This window comes from Podarcis muralis, chromosome 5, assembly GCF_964188315.1.
Source record: "Podarcis muralis chromosome 5, rPodMur119.hap1.1, whole genome shotgun sequence".
Lineage (NCBI taxonomy): Eukaryota > Metazoa > Chordata > Lepidosauria > Squamata > Lacertidae > Podarcis > Podarcis muralis.
The window spans coordinates 92857962-92876349 of NC_135659.1; the positions used below are offsets into that span (position 1 = coordinate 92857962).

The following is an 18388-nucleotide window of genomic DNA, read 5'->3' on the forward strand; positions in this document are numbered from 1 at the left end:
TGGTCAAACCCCCCAAAATGAAAGCAGGCCGAAATGAAAGGTGGCTTCTCCTCAAGCCCTGGAACTCCTTTCTTTCAGGGTTTCACCAAAGCCATCTTCCAGTGGAAATCAAGCAAACATTTAGAGACTGTTATTTTAGTAGCAGACCTAAGAGTTTTGTCTTTTTCTACTGTTACTGATGCAGAGCCTTATATTGGGGATTACAAGTATGTCTGACACATTTGAGCATTAAGTCCTTTACCTTTTGCCATGCAATAAAAAAACCCCCTGCAACACTGTTTAAATGAAGGAAGTAAAACAGGCCTAAGAGAACAATCATTTTTACATTGCAAAGCGCTAACTTACTTACCTTTATAAGCTAAATGTTGCCAAAAATGTTCTTCAAATACTTTAAAGTTGTGACATTCAAGGTGAGAACTCTCTTCCTATTGTTCTACCTTGACGAATGCCTCTGACACATACCTTTCATAGATAAAAATCCCTATGGTTTAAGATGGGCCTTGACATGATTTCATGTAAGTCACATTCTTGGAAGGAGGATCAGCCCCTCCCAAAACTCCCCAAAATTAATACCTAAAAGTTGTGTGGTTGTGTGTGCATGTAAATTATCCATTTGAATCATTCAGAAACCTTGTAGACCTGACATTCCTAAGTCATAATGCAAAGGCAGATAGGACTTAAATGAAAGTGAACGAAACAGTTACTCTGTACATTATATAAACTTAGGAAACAAATAAATGTTTATCATTACCTTACCTTCTATTAGAACATACCTATCATCTATGAAAAATAATAGGTTTGTTATCCTGCAAGTATACGGTTAAGTGCCATTTTATACAACCTGAGAGAAAACCCCAAGTTGTCGCTTCTATATATGAGCCTTGAAACTCTCCCTAAGAGGTATGTGTGCAAATCTTTGAAGATGGGGAAAAACCATAATTAAAACCCCTTTCTAATTTAACAGGGTCAAAAGTTGAAAGGTACTCAAGGAAAGTGTAATGATTGCAGAGGTATATCCCTGTGAAATACATACATTTGAACAACAGTGATGATGAAATGGCAGGAGTCTTTTCTGGCTTTACTGCATTATAATTATGATCGCTTGCCCAGGATGGTGTGCTGCTTTCTGAAGCTGGCTCTTTAGCAACTGTCTGAGTATTTGCTTCGGTCTTTACGGGTGCTGCCACGGTTTTCTTCATGATAATCTCTCTTTTTTCAGGAGCTGGTCTCTTCTGTGCGGAGAGAGGTTTGATACCGGCCTGTGTAACCAGCAGAACCTTAATCACTAAGTATTGCAATAATACAGTCATCATAACACAGGAGTAGAGGTCAGTTCATTATGTATTAAAGAATTTGCAAACATCTCATACAACAAAATTCCATATTATATTTCTCTGCATGCCACCTCCAGAAACTATAACCCTGGCTTGGAATCAATAGTATGCACAATACACAACTATAGCAAAGTGAATGCAGATCATAATGGGTGGTTGAGCACCTGTTTGTAGCTGATGTTCCACCAACCCATGTATTAACATGGGTGCAAAGGATCTGAAGCAAAGAACAACCTGTGCCTAACCGTGGTTCTAATTTGTTTGGGGAGCCTCCATGAGTACAGGAAGTTCCCCACTTCAGTGGTTTCCCTTCCCTGAACTGGTGGGTGACAGCAGGGGACAGGGAAGAGATTGAGTTTAGTGCACTCATGATCAAGTGACTGCACAGGGCAAATGTTTTCAAAATCATTCTCTATTCTGCAATGAATTGTTATGCTATTGCTATGACCATTAAAAACGTCGATCTTTGCTCTCCATGAGTTGGTGAGCAATAGTGAGGCACAGCTTACTGTGTTGATCTCTGTTCTTATGTATGCTTTTATAAGCAAGAACCTCTGTATGAGGCCATTATGAGAACTGCATCAGCTTAATGAGATCAAATGGGGCACTAATCTGCAATTCTGAACCTGTGTGTGCCAGCGACATATCAAATGTCTTTTTCAAGGAGTGTTAGAGTTTTGCTTTTTTTTGATACCCTCTGGTCTTAATGTGGCTAACAATCTAAGTTGTAGATTGCTTTGTAACTAGTGCTATAAAACAGCATATTCTTAGGGGAGACAGCAGTTCTTTTAATGATTCTGTAAAGGAAAGCAGACATATATATGATAATGCTGCTCTCACAGGAACGGTGGTGGTGGGATTTAGGATGGAAAATGTGACACCCCCCCTTACAACACCAGAAGTTGTGATCATTCAAATTAGCTAAATGGATAGAAGATTCAGGACACACAAAAGGAAATACTTCTTCACACAGTATAAAATCATTGAAGTATGATAATAACCAACATAGACTGCTTTAAATGGGGATTAGTTAGATTCCTTGAGTATATCGATGGTTATATACTACAGGAAGAAAATTAATTACCATAGGTAATTACCACTAAGGTAAACAACAGTGGAAATGCCCTGCTTGTGCATTTCTCATAAGCCACAGAGGGAACAGGATGGTGGACTAGATAGGCATTTGTTCTGATCCAGCAAAGAACAAAAATGTTCTTAATTAGATAGAATGATGAGATCTCATCAAGGGAGCACACAAAGTAACTTGATGAAAAATCTGGATCTTTTACCATGCAAATGAATTTTTTCTATTTTACAAATTTCCTCCAAGATCTCCCTCTGTGTGTGGTATGGGAAGGGCTATTTACTTCAAAAACAATTCAGACTTACCATAGGCTGAGGTTTTACGGCAACAGCTCGTTCAACTTTTGGTTTGGTCTTCTCTTTTGGCTTTTGCTCTTTGCCTTCACTTAGAAACTTCATGGTGGCTGCAGCATGTTTGAGAATGCATTCATGACCACAGTACACAGAACCTGACTGAGCAACTTTAGAACACCCTGGGCCAATGCAACTGGCTGCTTCAGGCTCTTCAACTACCTGAAGAACAGCACAAGAAATTAAAAAAGAAAAGAAAAATGTTTAACCTCTTTATCACTGGCAAGATTTTGACACAACAATGCTAAAAACAGAGCTGTCTTACATGCACTTTGACAAAGCTCAGATATATTTTAAAGACTTGCTTTTCTTAATGGTGGTTTGCTCTTCTATTTTTCATCTGTTTCTATCTTTTTTATATGTGTTCATGTGCTAAAGACTGTCTGCATTTTGCAATCTATAGGTGTTTTTCTTACTCAAAGTTTCTGCATGTATGTTTGGATGTACATTCTAAAAAGATTTGTAGAACTTGGGTTTTTGTTTTTTTAGTAATAGTCAAGTCTACTTAGTCTACTTGACTAAGAAGGGTAACGTTAAGTTCTGACACAGTGACAACCTCTACGAGCAAGGCCAGTGGGGATGCGGAATCTACTTTTTGCCTTCTGGGAGGATTCCTCCCACGTAAAGGTGAGCTGTTATCTAGACTAATCAGTGTGAATTCATAAGTGAATGAAAGGAGTTCACAGAAAGAATGCTTTCCACCCTTTCTCTCCCCCCACCAAGGCTCCCTGGAAGACTGGGGCCCTCGCCTGAACAACCTCGGAATGAGTGTAGGGAAAGTAAAGAGATAATCTGAAATGCAGACATCTCATTTGATTTGGGACATTTCTCCTTCCCTTTGCATCCCCCTGTACTCCATTCCTCACTTTCTAAATACTCTTTGGTTGGTCTCCCATCTCTCAACTCTGTTCTGTTTCCTCCACCCCAATTTCTGGTATGTTCCACACTTTGATAATCTATTCCAGAATAGGTATGTCTTGAATTATGCTTTTACTAGAAACTAGGGATTAGCAAATTCCATATTAGTTCATGGTAAGTTCTACTCATGGAGTTATATAGATCACGTATAGTATAAGATTAAGTGAAATTTGCATAATTTGTCTACTATAATAATTTGCCTCCAGAATCTGGTGCTGTCATCTGGTTTATCATCAAATGTGTGGAGGAAGGATCTGCTTTAATAATTCATCTCCCAACAGTTATGCTGATTATTTTTATAAATCTTACTTATTTTATAAAGTGAAAGTAGATTTGGGCCTTTTCAGGCAAGACCAATAGCAAAAGTATTTAGATTATGGCACATTGCAATAAAAATGCCAGAACTCTCTAGTAACATCTAATCAACTCTACAACAAAATTAACAACAGAAATTGAAATCATGTACAGTGGTACCTTAGGTTATATTACCGTCGGGTGATGTAATTTCGAGTTACAAACGTGGCAAACCCGGAAGTGTATACTTCCAGGTTTCGCCGCACAGAAGCGCTCTACTGCGCCGTGTGCATGCGCATAAGCGGCGCCACCAGATATGGACTTTTCGGGGTGAGTACGGACCCCCTGGATGAATTAAGTTCATATCCGGAGGGTCCACTGTATAGCCTTGATAGGCATGGAGCTTGATCCTCCAAATGTTCTTGGACTCCAACTTCCATCAAACCTAGCCAAAATAGCCAATAGTTAGGGATGATGGGAATTGCAGACTAACATTTGCAGGGTCAAAGACTTCCTATTCCTGATATACAGAAACCTAGGAAGCAATTAGCAACTTCTGAGATTCAGAAATGAGTAGAGGCTTTCATAATAATCTGTTCCCTATTTTTAAAATAACTGAAGCACAAGACAAAAAGAAATTATGGTTATGGATAGCTCTTCCATATCTTAAACTGATATTCATGCAGCAGGGTGTGCGTGCTATGACTATTCCATACAAATATGTTGTTCCCTCACCCCACCTTTTCCTTCTTTGTATATAGGATAAATAGGACAATTGTGGAAGGAGATACTTAGGGGATAGGAAATAGAGAGAAAAGAGAAAGCATTTTGTTAATGTAATGTCTAAAAAACTTGGTAACATTTAAACAAACAAACATCCAATTATAGCCCTATAGCAAGGGAGAACCAAGACAGAATGACAGAACAGCATGCGAATGCAACCAAGGTAGCTAAGAATGAGCAATACTTCCCCTATTTCCTCTTCTAAAATATATTAGTATTCTGATTCACTAAGTATAATGAATTACCTATATCTAAGTAGTGTATTTGCTTAATACGATAACTAACATGCAAAAAATACAAAATTTAATTATACCTCGGGTGACTTTTTCTTTCACTTCAGTTCTGAACCAGAACAGTTGCACTAGAAACACACTTAGCTTCATGTCACTACAAATTAAATACTCACTGGTTGAAATATTTTGAGCTTTTTCTTTCCACTGGGATTAGCAGCCTTTTCAATCCGTCCCTTGATTCCTTGGTCTTCAAAGGACTTTTGCTCAACAGTTCCTATGCTTGTAAGCTCTGTGCCATCACCTGTTACCTGTCCCAACATGGTTTGTTGTTGGTCTGCATCCATAACTGTTTCATCATGCACCTGCAGAATGGTGCAATTTGGGCAGATATAGTCCTCCCCATTCCTTTCCAAGAGTCGCCCACGAGCCTCTGAAATCCCTACGCAGTTTCCATGAAACCATTCCTCACATCTATCACAACAAATCATAAACCTAAAAAAGGAAAGGGTTGGCAAAAATATATCATTAATGTGAAATACTTCAGTTTTACAAAATCTGTCTGATTACAATCAAATACAGCCAATAAAATTTGTTATATCACCACCACAACAGTAAATAAAAAAGATCCCACATCTATATGAAATCAGACAAAAGCTTACTTCGTTATCCCATTTAACTCTTTACATAATTACATAATTAAACGCCCAAATGTCTCAGTAAATGCTGCAATTTAACACTGCCTTCACCCCTACATGACTCCCACTGCTTTGCTAAACCCATATACAATTGTCTTTCTTTGTCACCTTTGCATTCCTACAGACTACTCAGGAACAACAGTGGCTTCAAGTTACAAGAAAGGAGATTCTGACTAAACTTATGGAAAAGCTTTCTAATGTTAAGAGCTGTTCAACGGTGGAACAGACTCCCTCGGGAGGTTGTGGACTCTCCTTCCTTGGAGGTTTTTAAGCAGAGGTTGGATGGCTATCTGTAATGGTTGCTTTATCTGAGATTCCTGCATTGAAGGGGGTTGGACCACATGACTCTCCGGGTCCCTTCCAACTCTACGATTCCATGATCCTATAACAAGCCTTCCCAAAACTGCATTTCCCCTTCCTGAAAATTCAGAGTACTACTTCCCTCTTGACTGATTAGACCATATGAACGCTTCCACCCTAAATTAGAACTTCTGTACCTCAGACTACTGGAACTGAACAATAGTGGTAGATGTATGTGAAGGGCCATGTGGTAGCACAGCAGATGTATTTTAAATTGTGCATTCATAGCAACACAAAATTAAATTGTTGTTTGAAAGTTCCATATACATGCTCTCTCAACTGCATTCAACAACTATCCCTCTATTACTCAAAACTTTCAAACCTCTATATAAAGTTCTTGTACATAATAGACTCTCTTAAGAGCAGAAATTTCAAAACTGTCTCATGTTTAAAGATTTTATCCGACTACTATACAGTGGTACCTTGGGTTACAAACACTTCGGGTTACAAACTCTGCTAACCCAGAAGTAGTACCTCAGGTTAAGAACCTTACCTCAGGATGAGAACAGAAATCACGTGCCGGCGGCACGACAGGCCCCATTAGCTATAGTGGTACCTCAGGTTAAGAACGGTTTCCGGTTAAGAATGGACCTCCAGAATGAATTAAGTTCATAACCAGAGGTACCACTGTAGCTATTTTAGAAACTATTTGGTGGCGGGGTGCAGGGGAGTTTGTGAAAAACTATTTTAACTTCTGTATATTATAAAGTATGGGCGTGAATTTTTCTTGATTTTCCTCATTTATCTTTTGTAAACCACTTTGAGGGGTTTTTTTTACAATCAAGCGGTGTATAAATTTTATGAAATAAATAAGTAGGTAATACCTGTTGTTGTGAGGCTGCTGACAGATACAGTACAGAGTACTAGGATCATAAACTTCAGACTCTGATTTCCTCTTTTTGGATTCTTCAGGTTCATCCCCAGTATGCGCAGGAGATCTTCCTTCTTTCTTAACCTGAACTGCTTCACTCATTTCTTTGGGAACTGTTCCTTGATCTCCAGCCTCGGTATTGCCTATACTTTCTGGTTCTTGCTTTACAGCTATTTCGGTCTTAATTTGGTTGCCTGCTTGAACATCAACTGTCTCTGTAGGATTTTGTTCTTGATGTTTTTTCCTGAGGCGATTCTGTAACTCTTTCAGAGTTAGTTCTGTAGGTTTCTGCTCGACACATTTCTTTCTCAGACGGTTCTGTAGCTCTTTCAGTGTTAACCCATCACTATCACTGTCAGATGAATCCTCCTCCCTTTCCTCATAGTCATGCTCTTTAGTGGCTCTCCCTTTCCCAGCTGGCTGGCCCTTAATGTCCTTGGAGTGGCACTTCTGAGACATGGCTTTTACATCTGACATGCTTTCTACACTGCCTTCAGAAGCAGTTTCAATGTCAGTAACATGGCAGGATGCTGGCTCGCTCAAGTCCTCAAGAGCTGTGGGAAGATTCTTTCTTCCTCTGCGCCTTACAGTTGTAAGAAATTCTTCTACCCGTTCAGTGCGTTTGGGCTGTCGCCCACTACGCCTAAGAGCCAGACTTTGCTGCTGTGGAGATGACTGTTCGGTGATGTCCATTTCAGCATCCCCTACCCCTTCACGCTTTGCAATTGTAGTTCTCCGAAACCCCCAAGTTTTCTTGAACTCCTTACTTGTGGGTTTAATTGTTTTTTGTTCGTCATTGCTTTGCTCACTTTTGTCATCCAAAGCTGATGTTGAAGAGAAATGATACAAAGAATTGCATATTTTAAACATGGATTTTAAAATTTCCTTCCCATAAACAGTAACATGTTTTACACTTCTTCCTGTGTATGTTTCATTTTTGAACTTTTGAGCAAAAACATACTTCCTCTTGAAATTCCAACTAAACAGAATGCAAGGTTATAGTAGAAACAGGGCATAGTGTTAAGTTTCTCTGTCCATTACACCTTGTTTTTCCGCGCCTCTTCCCTTTCAGGCTTAATCAACAAATGACTGTCAGCTCACCAATATGGCAGCTACCTATCCTGGCAATGGGTAGGTGGAGACTATGATCAAGATGAATGGACAACATATTACTCAGCCTATCATATAAAAGTCTAGTCAGAGCTATGAATTCACAAGTACAACTAGCCATTTGTCTATTGGCTTGGATCCATCTTCCCCAACCTGGTAACCTACAAATGCTTTAGGTTATAACTCCCATCAACCCTGGATAGTATGATGAAAATTGTAGCCCAACACATTGGAATACATCAGGTTGGGGAATGCTGACCTATAACGAATAGGACATTCCCCAAATACAAGAGATACAATTATTTATGTTCTGTAGCAGTATATGAGAGTCAAGTAACTGAAAAGTTTTACTTATTTATTTTTTAAAATATCTATATACCGCTATTATCATAAAAACATCAAAGCAGTTTACATCTATTTATATATATGTTTCCTAGTTCTGCTGGATCTCTCAGCGGCTCTTGACACCATCGACCATAACATCCTTCTGGACCGTCTAGTGGGCTGGGAGCTGGGGGCACTGTTATACAGTGGTTCTGCTCCTTCCTCCTAGGCCATGTTCAGAAAGTCGGGGGGGGGTGAGGTTCAGACCCCTGGGCTCTCATGTGGGGTGCCTCAGGGTTCTGTCCTCTCCCCTTTGCTTTTCAACATCTACATGCAGCCACTGGGAGAGATCATCAGGGGGTTTGGGCTGGGTGTTCATCATTATGCAGATGATACCCAGCTCTACCTCTCTTTCAAATCAGATCCAGTGAAGGCGGTGAAGGTCCTGTGTGAGTGTCTGGAGGCGGCTGGAAGATGGATGGTGGCTAACAGATTGAGGTTGAATCCTGACAAGAGAGAAGTACTGTTTTTTGGGGGAAAGGAGGTGGGCAGGTGTGGAGGACTCCCTGGTCCTGAATGGGGTAACTGAATGGGGAAAGACCAGGTGCACAGCCTGGGAGTCATTCTGGACTCACAGCTGTCCATGGAGGCACAGGTCAATTCTGTGTTCAGGGCAGATGTTTATCAGCTCCATCTGGTACTCAAGCTGAGACCCTACCTGCCCGCGGACTGTCTCGCCAAAGTGGTGCATGCTCTAGTTATCTCTCGCTTGGACTACTGCAATGCGCTCTATGTGGGGCTACCTTTGAAGGTGACCCGAAAACTACAACTAATCCAGAATGCGGCAGCTACACTGGTGACTGGGAGTGGCCGCTGAGACCACGTAACACCGGTCTTGAAAGACCTACACTGGCTCCCAGTACATTTCCGAGCACAATTCAAAATGTTGGTGCTGACCTTTAAAGCCCTAAACGGCCTCGGTCCAGTATACCTGAAGGAGCGTCTCCACCCCCATCGTTCTGCTTGGACACTGAGGACCAGCACCGAGGGCCTTCTGGTGGTTCCCTCGCTGCGAGAAGCCAAGTTACAGGGAACCAGGCAGAGGGCCTTCTCAGTAGTGGCACCCGCTCTGTGGAACGCCCTCTCACCAGATGTCAAAGAGAAAAACAACTACCAGACTTTTAGAAGACATCTGAAGGCAGCCCTGTTTAGGGAAGCTTTTAATGTTTAATAGACTATTGTATTTTAATACTCTGTTGGAAGCCGCCCAGAGTGGCTGGGGAAACCCAGCCAGATGGGCGGGGTATAAATAAATTATTCTTATTCTTAAGAGTTGAGTCAGAGACCAATAACTATTAAAACTATTAACTTCCATTGCAAATCAATGCAGACTATGATCAGTATTATTACAGTGGTACCTTGGTACTCGAATGGCTTGCCTCCCAAACAAATTGGCTTTCAAACACTGCAAACCCATTTTTCGGAAGCCTAACATCCAACACGGCTTCCACTTGAGTGCAGGAAGCTCCTGTGACCAATCAGAAGCTACACTTTAGTTTTTGAACCGTTTTGGGAGTCAAACTGACTCTCAGAACGGATTAAACTCGAGAACCAAGGTACCACTGTATAGGCAATTGGAACCTTTAACAAAAGGTTTCAGTGTCAGGTGTTTGAGGTTCCAGCTACTTCATTCACCTTTCCCCACCAATCAGCATTTTGTGACCAGGGCACATGCTCAGTCCTCACTGGGCTGTTTCCTGCTACTTATTTTGTTTAAAGAAATACTTTTGTACTTCTGCAAACCTTGAGGTCACCACCAAACCTTCCAATATATATCTCTTGTCAATGGGTGGTACAGTTTTGGCTATATAAGCAATAGTACTCACAGCCTAATAATCAGAAATTGAAGTAATTACAATTAGAAGCTTTATTCAGGTTAGACACTTTCCTAAACAAAATAATTTACCAAGAGAACGGGTTTCCATATTAGATTCAGAATCCAGTGCCAGAGATTCCAGATTCTCTTCTTTCACACCAGTGGTAACACTATTCCCAAATGTCACCCCTGAAAAAGAACAAACACAAAAGGTTTTTAACACTGATTTACTTTCAACCTGATAAACATGGAAAAGCAAATTAGCTATTTCATTAAAATATTTAGATTGGGATGGGGCACCTTTTTCAGCCTGAAGCGACATTCCCTTCTGAGGATCACAGGTGGGGACAGAGACAAAAATGGGTACAGCAACTAATGTAGGTTTGTTTTTGGAGTAGACTACTTTCTATAGACACATACACACACCCTCTATTATCCATCCAGGCAAGCAGCTAGAGACTTCATCAGCATTCAAGGACACATTGCAGCTAGGCAGAAACACCCTGGGTGTGAAGCAGGGCCAATGAGGGGTGAGGCTTGGAAAGAGTCCCGAAGGGATTTAGACAGCTGATGACTCTTAAAAAAGCAGAACATCACTAGTTTTGTAATGGTCCTACAGTTACAGCATATTTTGAACACAGCACACATATTGTCTAAAGGGTCAATCTTCAAGGTAGAGCTGGGAAACGCTTCTGTCTGAAACCGTGGACAGCTCCTACCAGTCACTATCGACAATGCCAAGCTAGATGGGCCAACAGCCTGACTCTGTATAAGGCAGCTTCCTACCCTATGAATGCACCATTGTGTTTATTTTAGCATGTGTGGAATCCAAAGTATGTTGTCTGTTACATTAAATATAGCTTGAAGGGAACAGGTTAGACAATTAAAGCATGCACTTGCTGAAACATGTTCCCACACTTGCCTTCTTCCCAACTCCACAATCGCTGTCTGCCAGAAACAAACATAGCAGTACTCTAGGTGTGCTGCAGCATAATACAAGGTACTTCCAGTTGCTCCCCTGCCCATGCCAGAAATTCTGACTTAGTGCACATTGCCTGGACACAGACCCCAACCATATAGCTTTCCGGTCTCCCTTTTACCTATAACCTCAGTTATGCTACTCTGAATAGAGCAACTGTTACCATACAAATCAGCAGCACTATGGGCTCCCACTCCAGTGACTGCTCATAATCCAAGAATGGTGCCTGAATAGGAAGCATGTTCTGTACATCACAAACTGGTCTGTAAGTCTGCCTTCCTACATTTTCCATGCCCACTGGGACCCTGACAATTTTCACCAGTCACCTCATACAGTATTAGAGAGACAGCACATTCCATTAAAGGACTTCCTGAGATACTGAAACTAGGCAAGACTCGTTCACAATATATTGGAAAAATCTTCTGGATTGGGGTCCATGCCTTTTGTCCTATGGAATAGCAGGGAAATGAGTAATAGCCCTACACAATCTTCGTACTGGGTGTGCCATAACACTATTTCCATAATTTAGTCTGCTTACAGCAAGCCTACTCAAGTTGGACTTCCATCTTTTCAGAACTGAATTTCTTCAGACAACTGTCCCCTGCCTAATTATCAACAAAGTCCCCAGCTTTGAGCCGCAAAACTCCACAAACATGTTATATGACACAATGTCACACAGCAATGGGGACACAGCTAGGACTTGCTTTCATAATTATTGTATTTTCCCGTGTATAAGATGCACCCATGTATAAGATGACTCCTATTTTTTTGAACCCAAAATTAAGAAATCAACATTTTAAACATCAAACGGAACAACTTCGACATTTTATTAAACATTCAAAGCACTGGCAACAGCGTAGCAACCCCACTGGTGCCTGGGGCAGCGGGGTGGGGGGGGGCGTGTGGGCAGCAGCGAGGCGTGCCCCACCAAAACCCAAGATCGCCCAAAGTTGAGCTTTTTTGGGAGATTGCCCAAGCCAGGCACCTGGGAGGGACAGTTTAATTCCTGTGCATTCACCATCCATGTATAAGACCCCCCTTAATTTTTGACTATTTTTTTTTAGCAAACAACATTGTCTTATACACAGAAAAATAAAGTACAATAGAATTCTGAAGAGACTGCAATACAAAAGAACACAGTATATAATTAAGATCTTAATATAGGTTTACTTTGGATAGTAAAGAAAGGTTATGAAATACAGTGGTACCTCGCAAGACGAATGCCTCGCTAGACGGAAAACTCGCAAGACGAAAGGGTTTTTTGTTTTTTGAGCTGCTTCGCAAGACGATTTTCCCTATGGGCTTGCTTTGCAAGACAGAAACGTCTTGCAAGTTTGTTTCCTTTTTCTTAACACCGTTAATACAGTTGCGACTTGACTTCGAGGAGCAACTCATAGCACGCGGTGTGGTAGCCTTTTTTGAGGTTTTTAAAGACTTTGGTGATTTTTGAAGCTTTTCCAAAACTTTTCCGACACCGTGCTTCGCAAGACGAAAAAAATCGCAAGATGACAAAACTCGCGGAACGAATTAATTTTGTCTTGCGAGGCACCACTGTAAGAAGGTGGATCCCAATTTCCAGAAAAAGCAAATGAAATAGAATAGGCTCCAATATCCTCTAAATGCTTTTACCTGACATAGCATTAGAGGATGCCAGTATTTTTTCTCCCTCTTGACTTAAACCAAAGGAAGAATCACTGGAGGGCAGAAGCAAGTCACTCAGCACAAGCCCTACAGTGCAGGCTGTTCTGGGGAAGTCAGAAGCACAAAGTTCATCTTGATGCCATCCTGTTGACTCCGAAACCAGCAATGCTGCACTTGGTTTGGCTGCCTGTTACAGAAAATGTATTTAGATCGTTGTTCACTTGCATTACCACTTCTTACCCATTTGAAATAAGAGATCCTGCTCACACTAACTAAATTATTAGAACTTGCACCAACGTATTTTTAAAGGGGATAATTTCATTACATTACATACAGGATGAAACCTATTAAGCATTAACCATTTGTGAATGCTACACTCGACCACAACTTTCAAAGTTTTGCCTCTATCAGTGTTTTACAGGAATGGAATTGGGCACAGGTATTTTTATAAATCAAAGAGTACTAAGGTAATTTATAGCTTCAAATTATTGTGGAGTCATAGAATGAATACTTGCAAAAGAAAATTCTTCATCCTACTATAAAATATGGGTATTCCTGTTTAAGGGATGATTTGAAGAACAAGTTACATGTTAAGGTTTTTGAACAGATCTTCAGTATTAAAACATCCCTTGTTTCAATTTCTTACTTTTGAGTTTTTCTTTCTAGAGCTTCCGCTGCCAGTTCTCGCTCTCTCCATCCCAAACCCACACAGGGATTTGCCCAACTGACAAATCCCAACCACCAGAAATCAAAAGCTTGAAGATTCTACCCCATCTCATTTAAAGGGACAGCACTTTAAATACTGTGTCAATACCATTTGTTCAGTGCAGAAAACAAAAAAAGAGATTGGGGGGGTTAAATTAAATATGGCCAAAACTGTTGTAAGTGCCATCTTCAGACAAAGCTAGGCTCTAACAACCACAAAAAATGCTACAGAAAAATCAAATGCAATTTTATTCTCTCAATTTATTTACGTTCTCAGATATTATGCCATACGCAAAAGGATAATTCTTCCCTAAAACTGCATTTTAAGATAGGGCTTATTATTTGGTTACCTCAGGGGAAATTATGTTAGCATTTTTTTGTTTTGTTTAGTTGTTTCCGACTCTTCGTGACCCCATGGACCAGAGCACGCCAGGCACGCCAAGTCTATGTTAGCATAGACTTTTGAAATGTTTCTTTCTCAAATAAACAGGGCATAAGTATTCCTCCTTGAATTGTATCAACCTTTAAGCAACATTATAATTCAACACCACTTACAGATGTGTGCCAATATATATCCTAGATCAGTGTTTCCCAACCTTGGGCCTCCAGCTGTTTTGGGACTACAACTCCCATCATCCCTAGCTAGCAAGACCAGTGGTCAGGGATGATGGGAATTGTAGTTCAAAAACAGCTGGAGGCCCAAGGTTGGGAAACACTGTCCTAGATGGCTTTCTAAATACTATGCAAATAAAGTCTACTACAGTGGTGCCCCGCAAGACGAATGCCTCGCAAGACGAAAAACCCGCTAGACTAAAGGGTTTTCCGTTTTTGAGTTGCTTCGCAAGACGATTTTCCCTATGGGCTTGCTTCGCAAGACGAAAATGTCTTGCGATTTTTTTCGCCCCCCCCCCCCTTTTTCTAAGCCACTAAGCCGCTAATAGCCTTTTAGCTGCTAAGCCGCTAAGCCTTTAATAGCCGCTAAGCCGCTAATAGCGCTAATCCGGTTGCTTCGCAAGACGAAAAAACCGCTAGACGAAGAGACTCGCGGAACGGATTATTTTCGTCTTGCGAGGCACCACTGTATGATAGGACAAGTTATCATGGGAGCCCTGTAACAACAATAAGGTATTTGATACCTTTACTAAACTGCCTTGTGTTTCACTGCTTGAAGCAGTGGCTACATCCCAGGAATCAGAGCTTGACGGCTGAAGAGATTCTGAGTTTAAGGAGCTTCCTTCCACGATGCTGCTTTGTAATAACCTCCCAATCTCCCTGTTAAGAAGCTCCAACTCATCACACATCATGCAATTTTAAAAGATCTGCCAGAAGGAAGAGGGAAAAAGTTGGCTAATCATTTCTTGTTCAATTTTTTTTATAAAAGTATCTCTTTAATTCTAAAGCAAAACTAAAAGCCTAATCATCAGCTTATACTTTAATAATACTAAAAGTCATATCCCATCAGTTAGATGACAGAATAATTGGCCATTATGCAAAGAACGCATATTATACACTAAACCCCTAATGTGTTTAATTTGGGGGGAAAGTAATTAGACATTACTTTAGCATAAAGAGCAGTTGGCATACAATTTGCTCACTTCCTTCTGCTGGAAATCCTCCACTGCATTGGAGAATACATTGCAATTTTACTCTACCCGGGAGCAAGGGGATAATATTGTATGTTAAACACAATAAGCTGGCTGAGCAGGGTCAGCTACCACATGTGGATGACTCCCACAAGACTTAACAGAGGCCCCTTTTCTCAAACTCCCCCAAACCAAGAGCAAGGGCAGCATGCAAAAAATGCTGCAGGGAACAGGCCTATTTATAAACAGCTTTCAAAAGGTTTGCCGATTTTGCAAGCATATATATACACAATGAGGGGAGGGGGATCTTGGGTTTGAATTGGGTGGACGCAGGCACAGAGGTGTTATTAGAGTGAATATAAGTGCTGTCACATGATTGGTGATTGGGTTGGATAGTCAAGTTAACGGGACTGACCAAGTCAAGCTTCTTTAACCTCAGCCCTGCAGATGTTTTGAGACCACAGTTCCCAGCATCCCTGACCACTAGTCCTGCTAGCTAGGGATCATGGGAGTTGCAGCCAAAAACATCTGGAGGGCCGAGGCTGAGGAAGCCTGGACCAAGTCATCCATTTTTATGTCTAAAGAACAGATAATGTACAGATGTGTGTCATAGAAACAACTAGCTAGTGTTGTTTCCAGAAGGAGGGGGTAGGTCTTCATCCCTCACCAGGCTGGAGACCAAGGCACCCTAGCAGCAGAAGAATAAGAAGTCAGGGTCTAGCTTTTGCCTCGTGTCCTCTGGAACCAGGAAGACACAGAGGCCTGACTTGCTCTTTGTGATTAAACCAAAGCTATGGCTTTCAGGACCCTCCCTAGAAATCCAATAGAAGAACAAGATCTGTTGGGACTCTAAGCCCTTCAAACATTGCTGTTTGTATATGTGTGTAAATAAAATCAGACAACATGGAGACACTGCAGACTCCAGTGACTTTTATTCTAAGGAAATCAAACCCAGGATAACCACTTGAAGAATAACCCTTGAAGTCTCTCACCACTTGGAAATTGGGATGGGTGTTACAGTATTTATGCACAGCAGAACTCTTAACAAAAGGCAGACTTCAATTCCAGCACTGCTAGGCTTGCCTACAGATGTTCCCTTTTACATAAATGCCAAATCAGGAAGATCCTATTCCAGGCTCCTGAAGCTACACTGCAAGCTCAAGGAAACCTAAATATAATCAATTGTTAATGTTTTAGTCACATCTCCAGTCTGCTTCTAACAACCATCTGGTAGAAAGCGTTCACTAACTTGAAAATATTTTCTATTTCTTTCTTCTAACATTATCAAGTTAGCAACCTAAGTTTTGTGCATATTTGTGTGCAATCCGTGCTCATACTTGCATGTAAAGCCATTTGCCTTTTCTGAATGCAGCTTCTGAAAATCCCTCAAGTTCTGGTGGAGCCACAGTCAAAAGGGAGCTACAGTCTATAGAGACCCTGAACTCTTGCTCAAACAAATGAGTAATTTCCCCATCTGGCATGTTGGATACTGACCTGCATATACATTGTCTATGGTGTTAGGATTTGCAAGCTTCAAATAACTATTAACCAATTACATCATATGGGGATGTGATTAAGTTTTAAAAGCAGCACTGGAGATTGCAGTGTCTGCAATACTAGATGCAAAACACAGACAAGTGTTATTAATCAGTAGGTCCATAATGTGAAGGGGTCACTAAGAGCAAGTTGCAGCAGAAACACCAGAAATGGAGTAGCAGCCTTGGCCAACCCACATTTCCATTGTGCCCTTCCCAGCTCAGCCCCTCCACAGCAGCTGACAAGCAAGGGTGATATAAAATGACTGATCTAAATCATTCCAAGGAATACCAATGTGACATTACTGATTCTCGTGGCTTTCCATTTAAAACAGCCATTTTTCCTAAACATAAATACAATTTCCTTCCTTTCTATGCTATCAGTATTCTGATAGATTCAAAGGTTCTTATAACACTAATGTGTCGGGTTGCAATATATTTCAGAACCTTTGATCACAATCTTTTGACTACAGAAATATATCTACATTTGTACTGGAATAGGTTTTTTTATGTGAGAGGAAGGATGGGATATAAATTCAATAACTGAAATATATGCATAGAGACTAGGGATGGCAAAATATGTGACTACATATGCAACTACTTTAGGATCACTTACTGGAAAACTTAATTGTTCAGAACTTTTCAAAAGCTAGAGTTGATGTTAGTTGGACCAAACGTGTTTTCTTAACATAAATTTGGGAAACATGACACTGCTGTGAGCTCAGTTAGTGAGATAATATAGAGTACAAGATCACACAGTATGGCTTAGCAGTCACCCATCTGAGTACAGGACGAAACTCCCTGGATTCTAGCACATATGACGACTCACAAGAAAGGAGAATCCTATCGAACACTATCAATCTAATAGTGTCTACAAAGCAGATGCTGCCACCATCAAAACATCTCATGTTACAGTACTGTATAATTATAATCATGCACAGTATTTATAACAAAATAAAATGACTCTTTTACAGTACATAATTAGAAACCTACCAGATAGGATTCTGCTCTAGCCCTGCTTCACAACATAAAGCAACAAACACCCTAACATCTTCACCTTATTGCTTTTCTGGGTTTGCAACAAAAAAACACTCACAGAAGCAAGCCAAGTATTTTAACATACTACAAGAGCAATCACAGCTATAAAACTATATTAAGCAATAAGATGTTAGTTTTCTCTTAGTATGACTTGTGGGAATTACCAACACAGCATTTGTGCATAGATGTCTATTTTGCAACCAAAAACACATGGTATACCAAGTACTGGAATGATTTAAGTGACAAGTGTCTAGTTTTTTTCTAGTTATATTTCTATTGAAATTCATCCAGCATTAGTCAAAAGAGCATTAGTTTTAAGTATTTGACTTCTTTTTTCCATAGCCACGCAAAAGTATTATTTCTTCATTGTCGCTATTATCATAACACAACCAGACTTTGCCAACCCAGTTATCAGCTTATTTGAAATACATCAATCTTTTCATTCTAGCCAAGATCTTGGAACAAAAGAAAAAACATGAAAATAAGCAGCCAAGCTACGCAAAGTCTTCATCCCTTTGTTGCTGTATATTATTTTCACCAGCAAAACTGAGCAGTGGATCTCTGAAGATAGACTCTTAAGTTGTCAACCTTTTCACAGTTAGCTGAATGTGTCCACAGCCGATCTGATCTTTTGCATTATATCTCTCTCCCCATTTCACCAACAGTGTAACCTAA

General features: G+C 40.5%; 1 protein-coding gene and 1 long non-coding RNA gene across 7 annotated transcripts in view; one reads left to right on the forward strand and one right to left on the reverse strand.

The window, feature by feature from the left end:
- The window catches only part of DIDO1 (death inducer-obliterator 1), a 67676-nt gene that overhangs the window by 39308 nt on the left and 9980 nt on the right, over positions 1-18388 (reverse strand). The window contains exons 1-7 of one of the 6 annotated variants that reach the window (XM_077929361.1): positions 14694-14991; positions 12841-13039; positions 10323-10421; positions 6876-7746; positions 5170-5488; positions 2724-2930; positions 1034-1277 (exon numbers count right to left, since the gene is read on the reverse strand). In XM_077929361.1, coding sequence (XP_077785487.1) covers positions 1034-1277; positions 2724-2930; positions 5170-5488; positions 6876-7746; positions 10323-10421; positions 12841-13039; positions 14694-14861 — 2107 coding nt within the window. In that variant the 5' untranslated portion in view covers positions 14862-14991. Of the gene's footprint in view, positions 1-1033; positions 1278-2723; positions 2931-5169; positions 5489-6875; positions 7747-10322; positions 10422-10658; positions 10787-12840; positions 13040-14693; positions 14992-18388 lie in introns of those variants that run through there. The other 5 variants (XM_077929362.1, XM_028735403.2, XM_028735404.2 and 2 more) reach the window with 5 other exon arrangements.
- LOC144327863 (uncharacterized) lies at positions 1228-5923 on the forward strand. Its single transcript, XR_013393030.1, has 3 exons — positions 1228-1328; positions 3258-3395; positions 5816-5923. It is a non-coding gene; the product is annotated as an uncharacterized LOC144327863 (long non-coding RNA).